Source organism: Notamacropus eugenii, chromosome 1 (genome assembly GCF_028372415.1).
Source record: "Notamacropus eugenii isolate mMacEug1 chromosome 1, mMacEug1.pri_v2, whole genome shotgun sequence".
Lineage (NCBI taxonomy): Eukaryota > Metazoa > Chordata > Mammalia > Diprotodontia > Macropodidae > Notamacropus > Notamacropus eugenii.
The window spans coordinates 447,208,585-447,219,749 of NC_092872.1; the positions used below are offsets into that span (position 1 = coordinate 447,208,585).

The 11,165-nt window shown below is 35.6% G+C and overlaps 1 protein-coding gene across 4 annotated transcripts in view; it reads right to left on the reverse strand.

The window, feature by feature from the left end:
• Positions 1 to 11,165, reverse strand: part of GOLGA1 (golgin A1) — a 65,166-nt gene that overhangs the window by 47,298 nt on the left and 6,703 nt on the right. For 2 of the 4 annotated variants that reach the window (XM_072631894.1, XM_072631891.1), the window contains exons 2-7: positions 10,614 to 10,662; positions 9,538 to 9,854; positions 7,518 to 7,608; positions 4,545 to 4,619; positions 3,142 to 3,239; positions 1,117 to 1,149 (exon numbers count right to left, since the gene is read on the reverse strand). In XM_072631894.1, coding sequence (XP_072487995.1) covers positions 1,117 to 1,149; positions 3,142 to 3,239; positions 4,545 to 4,619; positions 7,518 to 7,608; positions 9,538 to 9,672 — 432 coding nt within the window. In that variant the 5' untranslated portion in view covers positions 9,673 to 9,854; positions 10,614 to 10,662. Of the gene's footprint in view, positions 1 to 1,116; positions 1,150 to 3,141; positions 3,240 to 4,544; positions 4,620 to 7,517; positions 7,609 to 7,763; positions 8,913 to 9,537; positions 9,855 to 10,613; positions 10,663 to 11,165 lie in introns of those variants that run through there. The other 2 variants (XM_072631892.1, XM_072631893.1) reach the window with 2 other exon arrangements.

Sequence of the window (11,165 nt, forward strand, 5' to 3'; positions counted from 1 at the left end):
ATATTTTAAGAACCACAACTTTTACAACATTTCATTTAGCTTGAGAATATCTGACCTAAGTAATCCTTTTACCTAAGAGGGCAATCATCATTGAAATTTGTGGTTTTATTGAGCACATGATTTACAACTATGTTCCACAAAACCCTAGTACTCCATGTCATAGGAACTCAAGAAAATTTTGCTGGTAATGATGTTTTTTTCACTCAAAAAATTAAATTATGCCTTTATCAAAAATACCAGTTATGGGTAGCAATTTTGGCATATGAAAATACTCAAGACTAATTGAGGGAGAACTTTGAAGGTTAATGCCTCCTCTTTGGCTTAAAAATTTCTCTGGTCAGTCTTTTATTCCAGGACCTAACGGCCAGTATTAGTAGATTCTACCATATTTCTACCTATGTTTGGGAATTAGTTTGGAAAACAACATTTTAAAACATGAGCTGGGGAAAGACATGGGAAAAAACAAATTTCAGAAAACCCCTAGCTTAACTCAGTGTTATGTGCAAATTATGCAGTACTCAAACCTAGTTTCTGATAACCAAGAGTTGCTATGGATGGATTTTAGATCTGGCTACCTCATGCTAGAAGATAAGTGAGGATTTCTATCCTTCACTGTATCAGAAGAGAAGTTATGTTTAGTGAGAATGAATAATGGATTAGTAGTGGAACATGTGAATAGTTGATGTTACTGATTATCTGAAATTAAAAATGTGCTTTTTTTTCCTTTCTAGGTTTGAAAGCAAACCTTGTCTCTATTTGGAGGGCTAAGAAGAAACATCTTAAGGTCTGCAGAGGATACTTCAGGGCCTGCCAAGGCTACTGGAGCAGTCAACTTTTCTGAACATTACCCAGTCAGGAGAAGGTTGATGCTTTTTTTTTAAGCAACTTTGTGCTGAGACCACAGAACACTCTCTACTCTGACTATTCTTCTAAACATTCCCGATTTAAAAAAAAAAAGAATATAAAGAGATTTTCCAATCAGCTTTACCTCCTACAGGGATGCCTCTGCCAATAATACTTATTCCTTTCATGCCTCATTTGTTGCAAGCCAAAAAACAGATTTCTCAAATCCAGAGACAAACATCTAACTCTGAGAAAAATAATAACACAACTCACTTTTTCAAGCTGAGTCAACTTCTCTGCCCATTCCTAAAAAAGAGAAGAAAACCACAAAAATTATTATAGTTTTAAAGAATAGCAATGCCAAGATTTTAAGAAAAAATCCTGTTACAAAACATTTAATTTGGCTTAATATTAAGAAACAAGTTATAAATGAAATAACAAAATAAACTTATGAAAATATGCAAAAGGATCAAAGGCTATAGAGTTTTAACCAGCTACTGGACACCAAAGCTAAAGTCTAACACTTAATTCTCAATGGCACATCTCACTTAACAAAAGCTTTGCTGAGAAGTGAGAGTGGTTAACACTATAGGAATAGCATTTTAATAATAACAGTAGCTGTAACAACATTACAACAGAATTTCACATGGGGTCTGGTTATTATAACCACTAATGCTATTGCAATAATGCATTAGAGCAATGTTGTGAGGCATGTGCCCATACAATGTCCTATCCAGCATAAGTCAAAGGAACAAAGCTCAAACATATTATCATTTCACACACTAAAGAAGATCTGAAAAAAAATCTAAATCAATCCTAGAGACACTTTCCCATTAGCTATATCCATGTCATAATTTTTATGTCCTCTTTTCACTTTACCAAACAGATGCTAGTATCAGGAAGTAAAAAATTATATAGAGGCAGCTAGGTGGTACAGTAAACAACGTGCTGGACCTGGAGTCAGAAAGACCTGGATTCAAATCCAGCCTCAACACCTATTAGCTATCACTTAACCTGTATGCCTCAGTTTCCTCATCTGTTACAAAGAGGATAATAATAGTACCTACCTCCCAGAGTTGTTGTGAAGATAAAATGAGATAATATTTGTAAAGTGCTCTGCAACCTTAAAGCACTATTTGTTAGTTATTAGACAGAAGCAAACTTTAAAAAAAATCACCTTAAAAATAGATTTTTTTTGCAGAGAAGCAAATTAAACAATAACGCTATTATTAATATGTCCCAATGGCCCATGATTGCAAACTCCTCACTTCACTCCAAACACCACCTCTTCTAAAATATAGCTATAACTTATTTACTCAGTTATCACTGATAGAAAGAGTATTCCAAAAATAAATTGTTCAGAAGACTAAAGCTGACCATTTTAATTGCCACAACTTCATCATTTTTAACCTGTTCTTGAAGAACATACCTCTTCACTTCCTTAAAGAGAGTATACTGTGTGGCCATGGGTAATTAACTCCCTTAATCTCCCTCAAACTTCAGCATTCTAATTTGCAAAACAGAAATAATAATGTCTGTAGTTCCTGCCCCCCCCCCCCCCAGGTCACCATGAGAATCAGATGAAATAACACATGCAATGTACTTTCTAAAATTTCAAAACTCAATCCAAAAAAACCTCAAAACTCTATAATTTAATATTTATTTAATGGCTCTAAGTTGTAATTCGAATTCATAATTTCTATACTAGGTTATGATAAAGTATTTTTTGCCTCCTCCCTTGCCACAAAGTTGATAGTTATTACTCCTATTGCCAGTGTGTCTGCCTCATGTTCTTCCCTTTCTAGTCATTAGAATTCTGTATAAACTGAATCATTAAGTATTGAATGTGGCTTAAAAACTTCTAAAAAAGTGAACTGTAGACACTCTACTGCTTGTGTTTCATAGAAACTATATAAACTGTTTACTTTCAAGTTTTAGGAGTACAAAAAAAAAAAAACATACTCATCTCACCAGCATAAATGAAAGTCTGACCTCCAGAAAAGTGAGGATGCTACTAGGGTAGTACTTTCTTTCTCCACTCCATAAACCTGTAGCTGGAGATGGAAGAATCTCATTGGTCTTTTAGACCCTGGCACATATTTCACTAGTAAAATCAGGTTGGTTTTGTTTTTTGTTTTCTTTTCACTATTTCCCCAACCCCAAGTCCAAAGATAAGTCAAAGAATCTGCATAATAGTGCAATTCTTTTTATCCTTAGCTATCATAAAAACATTTATTATAATTCTGTAATACCACTAAACACAAATCTTTTGGTTGGGCCTACCCACATCTGCATTACCTGGTCCTTTTTTGCTAATGCCAAAGCCATTCCTTCTGCCATTTTGGCTCTGTTGGCTTGATATGTTTCATTCTGCTCTTGCAATTTCCTCATGGAAGCTGTTAACAGAGAGTCTTTATTTAAAAAGTGATACTATTTCAGGACCAACCTGTCTTAAAATGCATCAGAATTTACTTTAAGACATTCACCAAGAGAAAAGGTGGCCATCAAGCAAAAAGATTATGGAAATTGGCACTGAACTGGACTATATTAATACTATTATTAACAAACATGATCTCCTGGGTTCAGTAATGTTCAGGTAAGTAGGTATTTATTCCCCCTGAAAGGCATTAGTGGTAATTAAATCAAGCATAAATTACACTAAAATAACACACTACCTCTATACTACACTCAGCATCTCTCTAATGTGTAGTATGGTGCCCAAAGGACTTAAAATATATTCTCTTTCATCAATGTAGGCAAATTTTACATTATCTTACTAGAAGGAAGGCAATATAGTACAGTGGACTTGGAATGTGTAGACCTGGATTCAAATAATGACTCTGTCATTATCTGGGCAAGTCATATTTAGCCTCTTTGAGGCAAAGTTTCCTCACTGATAAAATCAGACATAATAATCCCTATACTATTTATTTCACAAGACCGTTGTATCAATTATGCAAGGGATTTTGTAAACCTTAAAACATAACATAAATGTAATCTCTTATTACTATGATAACCACCAGAGGTTTCTATGTTAGAGAGCAGGTCACCAGGGGAGTGAAGACTAAAAGACAGCTCTCCTGAGACTAGAGTTTAATCTCTTGTCACTGGATGTGTGTGCTCATCTTTCATTGCTGAAGAAGACCATGCCATCAGAAAAATGATGACATGACTTGCACTTAACTTTGTTTTGAGTGAGGGAGGGCTGTGCAGGTCACCAACCTCACTTCTCCTCCAGAGCCATCTGAATCCAGTGACCAGATATTCATCAGGATGACTGGAGATGACCCAGGATGAGGCAATTGGGGTTAAGTGACTTGCCCAAGGTCACACAGCTAATAACTGTAAAGTGTCTGAGGTGATATTTGAACTCAGGTCCTCCTGACTCCTGCACTGGTGCTCTATCCACTGCACCACGTAGCTGCCCAGTTGTCACTAGATGGCAACTGAGGGAAACTAATAATCAACTTTAAGTTTTAATATACCAAAAAAACTGGCCCAAGAAAGACAATAACAATCATTCTCACTTATTCAACATAAATGCAAATTACACTTTTTGTCTAGAAAGAATATATTTGCAGTCAAATTCATACCAAATATAGTACTTTGAAAGATTTCAATTTTTAAAGGGAAAAAAATCCAAATACTTTATTAAAAAAATTCAACCAAGGGTGGGGGGAAAACAGGAAAAGAATACGTACAATCCTGGTGTTTTTCTAATGCAATTTCAAGCTTCTCTTTTATCTTCTGCAAGTTTCGTACCTGTTCAGCATACTCTTGGGTAAGGAAGAGAGATGCACAGACCAGGAATGGGCAAAAATTTGGAAAGGAAATAAAAAAAATGAGTTGAAAATGAACATGATTTTGTGAAATTAAAAATCATTTAAGGCACAGAGCTTCTCCTTAACAATGAACAATACAAGTAAACAGTTCTACAACAAATTAATCATGGTACAAAACAGTGAATGCAAATAGGAGATCCTACTTAATTCAAGAGAACAAGTACCAGCTCTAATTATCATGTTCTGCTACTAAAATAATTCATTTCAAAATTCATGACTCCATTTCTCTTTTTGGCTATATAAATGGGATAGCCGGCAACTCATTAAATAACCTATTTGCAGCCCACACTTTCACAGTCTTGCAAGACAGCGAGCGAAACTGCATGAGAGTACCATTCTGGCTCAGCTAACAGAATGCCAGTATGACCTCAGAGTATAAATACTTTATATTGTAGGACTATGACGCTCTTGGCTCAGTGGAATCTGATCAACACTTGCCATACCCAAGGAGAAACATTAACATAAACCTGGATACACAGGAAACTTTATTCATTTTCCAGACTCCACAATAAAACCCAAGTATCCTTCAACAGGTAAATTATTCCTATAAAATCTATGCTGAACACTTAATTTGTCTTTCCAATTTTCTGGAGATTTTTTGGGGGGGAAGGGAAGGAAGGAAATGGAATAGCATTATTTTGATTTAAAGAAATATAAAATATGGCCTGTTTTAATATTTCAATGATTTGTGATTTCATCAGTGTGGGTATTTCTTCCACTAATATAAATGGCAACTCTTTTATACCTTAATAGAATAGTTATCACACCCATATCAAAACTCTAAGTGATGAGTCCCTTTGTACTCAACTAGGCTAGTCTTCTGACAATAAATTCATGATTTCTTTACTGGGTCCACACTGAGACCTTTCCAAGTTCCATCAGAACTTGGGCTTTCTAGAATCTAGGGCTGATGACCTCCATTCCAAGAAAAAGTATAATAGGAGGTCTTTAGTGGAAGATAGCCTTAGTAACAGTGACATAAATGAATTCACTGCAAAACTGTTAGTGAATTCAACAGTCTACCACTATAATCCTAATAAAAAGGGTATTAGGTGAACGCCATAGACTGAAAGCACCAAAAAACACAAGCCTAAGAAGATATTCCTAGAGTGTACAAAGAAGTAAAGTCTTTAAAAGGATCAGTCTGCAGTTGTACCAGTATGAGACACTGTATTCATCAGGAAGAAATTGTGCCTTACTAGACTGAGAAAATAAAAGGAGTACTGAAAAAAACTCTTCCAAACAAGCATTAATAACAGCTATTGTCTGGAGACAAGTGTTGGGAGTAAGAAAAATATCAATGGAAATTAAAGAAGATCCAAATGCTATTACTGAAAATGTTTTACAAAGTTGCATGAAGTCATCAATGCTACACGAAAATATTCCATTAGGAAGGAATCATACTTTGATTCCAAAAGTTTTGTTAAGGAATTCCTAGGTACATTTTTAAGATTTCCTATCCTTTCTTGTTTAGAAAGTTTATCATTCCTTTTGTTTGCCATACTGCCTTCATTATTACTGCCTCTTCTTGGAGGTACCTTGGGCAAAAGGGCGTATTTGTCTTAGGTGAACATTATAATGTCATATATTTCCATGACTATAAGACACTGTAACCAGTAACGGTTGACTTAGCTTTTCAATATTTAAAATGTATAGTAAGTAACTCTTGCTTTAACCTAAGAAGAAAAAACCCAAGTCAGAGTATTGAATTTACAATTAATGGAGTGCAAGGATATCAGTTATTTCCTTTCTAGTCACAAAGTCACAGAAATACAGAGCTACAAGAAGTATGTCTCCAGATTACTCCCACTCACATAAAAGAATAAGTAAATATATATGTATTTCAGGTAGTACATGATCTCTATAGTGTTCACTATAGTACCTGAATAACAGAAGCTAAGTTCAATTGCTTAGAAAAAGAAACTTAACTTTGTTTTAAAAAAAAAAAAATACACTGTGAAAAAAATTTGCTGACTGACCATTTATGCTTACTTAGTTTTATGAAGATCAGTACTGATATATAAACTTCACTGTACTGATTTTATTGAAGCTGCATTTTCCTTCAATGATCTTTGATGTTTACCGATTTGGGTGTTACTTTGAAGACATATTGTAATTCCTCAAAGTCTTATGAGAAGAGTTCATAAACTGCTGTGGCTCAAAAAGTTCATCCCCAGGTGAGTAACATTTTGATGTTTGATTTCTTGGCACTCATCTGGGTTGGTCCTCATCAAAGAACTGACACATAGTCCATGACTTGGCCTAAACTCAAATCAAAATCAATTTTGCTTTAAATGTTTCTTGCCTTCAGTTATTGCAATGCAAGTACTACAATGCAGAATAATGATGAGATTGAGAATGTACTCACTTCTTAAATCCTCAGACAAAAGCTCACATGCCACTGCATGCATTTAGAAGCCCAGTGTGGCTTAACAGATAGAGGGCCTCCCCCTGAGTCAGGAAAAGCTGGATTCATAATCTTTCTCCCTCTCCTACTAGCTGTGTGATGCTAGGCCTGTCATTTAAACTCTCAGAGCCTCAGGCAGCTCTAAGACTATAATTTACAGATGAGTTGTCAATACGCATCAACGGAAGGCAGTTTCTGCACTAGGAGCAACCCCACACCTATGAGATCACAAGGGGAAGACAGGGCTTTTTGTGTGATTAAAGATACTTCTGTTCATTTAGAAAAGAAATTGATAATATGTCTGATAAACTAAGCCTTGTAAAGACAATCTCAAATTCAGGTATAATCCAAATTATAACACAGGTTACATTTTATTCCAGACACAGGGATACTGTGTTTATTTTGTTACAAGTTAATGAACCTACCAGAAAGTTTGGCCTCTAGTTTCCTTATCTGTTCATTTCTTCTAAATAGCTGGGATGAAAGGTCTTCTCTAGAACTGCTTCCATCTGAAGCCTGTCAAGTTATAAAAAATGGTAAATACTGTTCAAACATTTCTGGAGAGTCAAATGAGGAATACTTTTAAAGTAATTTTGGGAAGTAAACAATGAACCAGAACTTCTGTTCAGACATGTTCACTTAAGGCAGGGCTATGCTATTAACTACGTGACCTTAACAAAGTCCCTTGGCTTCTCTCGGCTTCTCTGTTTTTCTGTCTGTAAAGTGGAAATAACACTACCTTTGTTCATCTACTTTATATATCTTAGAAAGTGTTTGTAGATAAATAATATTAGCTTGAATGTCTCTTTCAGAAGGTCCCATAAGATATGTGACTCTTTCTTAGAATACAGATTGCTTAGAAAAAATCCATTGTAAACTCATAGACTAATAGAATGTTAGTGATAGATGAGAGCCCTGAGATCATCTAGTTTTAGCCTTCTCACATCTGACAGGTGAGTAACCAAGAGAAGGAAAATGACTTTACTCAAGATCTTAAATTAAAACAATAGAGGCAAAATATTTAAATAAAGTATAAAATATGTTCACACCAACAATCCTAAAAGTAAACTACTTCTTAATATCCTCCTCCAAAGCATCCAATCCTAAAAGAAATATGGTAACATAGCACAAGAATTACTTATCTACTTTAAATAAGAAGAAAAGACTAGGTTTACAACTAAGAAAACACCAATGATACTGGCAGAAATTCTTGAGGCTCAGTTAACCTTACCCAAAAACTCAAACTTTTAACCCATAAGAGAGAGGTAGGGGAAAGCCTATTGTTGTTAGTGAATAATCCATTTTGGATATATAACTAATAGGGCAAATAAATGAAGTCTGAAGGCCCAAAGAGTGGTATTTCCCCAAGTACAGTTTCTAAGTATATGGTTTTTTGTTACAGAAGTCAGCTCTGATTTATTAGAAAAGGATGTTCTTGATGCAATCTAGCATCAAGGGAAAATAGGTCTCCTGCCAGAGCATTAGTACTGGTAACTCTGTATCTTCCTACCCGATGCACAAGTGTACTTGTATTTCCTGTTATACCTGGCAGTTAATGCAAACTCAAGTCTAGAAGCCTGTTGATGTATAAAATGTACAATAACCACCGCTTTGTAATTCAACCCAGGATCCAGATGGCATAAAAATGGGAAGAGTCATCTGACTTGAAAGACTGGTTAGGTCACTCAACAAAGGAACTCTGTAATCCACAAGGATATCATTTCCTCAAATACACTGACTTCTTACTTTTTCAGTGTTTTAAACCACAAATCAGTTTTAAGATTGAAGAAATGTTCCCATTCCACCTTCTCCACTAAAGTCACAACTGACAAGCTTAGCAATTCAGTGAGAAAGAATTCAGGGTAGATAGACAAATAGTTAATACATCTAGTCTCTCTCATACCACAATGCTCAGTATTCATAAAAGATAATCAGTGACATTAAAAATGAATACACTTGAGGAAATAATAGCCAGGGGAAGACATTTTTCAGAATCCAAGAGGAATATGGAGAACATAGGGAATTTCAGAATTGGGATAGGCCTCAGAAGTTATCTAGTCCAAATTATAACAGACTGAAAATCCTCTAAAGCATTCTAAACAAGTGGACATCCAATCTTTTATTTATGACCTTCTGTGAGGAGGCTCCCATTATCTCCCAAAGCAGACCATTCCACTTTTTGATCCTGTTAGGAAGTTTTTCCTAAAAAAAGTTTTTTTCACCTGAAAGAGGGTGATCTGCTCAAAACTAAGAGAAAAATCGTAGACTCAGAAGAGTAAGACTTTAAACTGTTTATGTGGCTAAAATTACTAAATCCAATAAAAAAATATGTAGATCAAAAGAAAGCCTTTATCAAAACAATACTCTGAGGCATCAAGAAAAACACCTACAAAGGCCATACCCATGTGTCATGCTAAATAACCACAAGAAAGAAGAGCTACTTACAAAGTCATCTCCTGAGTCAGCTCCCACAGAAGCAACTGACTCCTTGCTGATAGACCTTGGGATTCGAGCAGCTCCTCCTGGCCGCGGTGCAATGGCAGCCTCCTCTGCAATCTTCTTTTTAAGTTTGGCAAACATTTTCCACAGTAAGGCTACCCTCGTTGACTTCTCCCTGCAACCCACACTAAACCAAAGCAATGATGCCCTAGAATCTACTGGTGAATCACTGAAGGGCCATCAAGAAGCTCCAGCAGCGAAAATTTCCATTTAAACCTGATGAACTTCGAAAACCCTCCAAGGGTTCAAGACATCACAGTTATCTACACAAAGCAAAAAAGAGAGAGTTCGGAGTTGCGGACATCTTATTTGAAGGGTACGTGGGGGACTGGGGATAGGTTTGAACTTCAGGCTTCAGATTTTAGATAACAGAACACAGTTAACAACATGAAATTAACAAATATAAATGGATAAAACTACTTAGGTAACCAAAAAAATCTGTAATACATTTATCATTTATTCAAATTATTCAAAATATAAAACTAAATATAACCATGTTTACAAGTTCACCTAGAAAACCATCTGTAATTTAACTACAGATTTTCAGTTCAATGATGAATGCAAGGAACAGAGAGCTAAGCAATGATTTGAGGCATATATAGAAGCTCTGGATAGTTTTAAATTAGCTGTCCCTTCAAGGCTGCTATCCCAGAGGTAAGCAGGTAAGAAATATAATTCAGGCATTAAAATACATTTTCAATGAATGTTGCAAGCCATATGATATTTTTTTTTGTGAAGCAATCTGATAAAGATCACCCCAACCTACACTTTTCATTCCTGTGGCAGAAAAGACATTTTCATACAACACCTCAGATTTAAATCTCTCCCACTACTCTGCAGAACACCAATACTGAGTTCTAATCATCACCTGTCATGTGTATGAAGGATTATTATTGCCAAACTTTAGTGACACAAATATGAAGATGATATTTCTTACCACCCACTATTCATTAACACTTGTGCAATTTGGCAAGATTTCTACAATCCATTTCATCTTCAACTATTTTGAATCACCCACTCACCTGATATCTACCAGACTTAAAATCAGCTGTCTTGCTACTGCATTCTGTCCTGTGTGAAGAAGGCAAAGACAAAATACATTTGATGTTTCCTCTACCAATTTTAATCTAGAGGAAACTACACAGAAATACAACATATTGTACTATCCCATTTCACATTTTTGTACAATAGTCTGATCTGCCTGGTCCTTCTGTTGGCTGGTCAAAAAATATTAACTTTATTTTCCATAGGATCACAGAACTTAAGGCTGTCATGGTTCATCAAGGCCCGACATCCTCATTTTACAGCTAAAGAAACTGAGCCCCAGGAGGTAACATATCCAAAGCCACATAGCTAGTAAGCAAAAGTTTCAGGACTCAATGCTAAATCTTATGATTTGAAACCCACTGTTCTTTTTACTGCACTACACTGTTGTCAGTTCCTCATTCTATTTCAAAGGAAAAGAGGAGGAGGAGGAAAAGGGAAGGGATTACCAAAAGAAAAACACAGAAATGAAATCAGGTAGAATCGGCCGGCCAGGACATACTTCCTAGTTTGTTCTGACAAGTCACAAA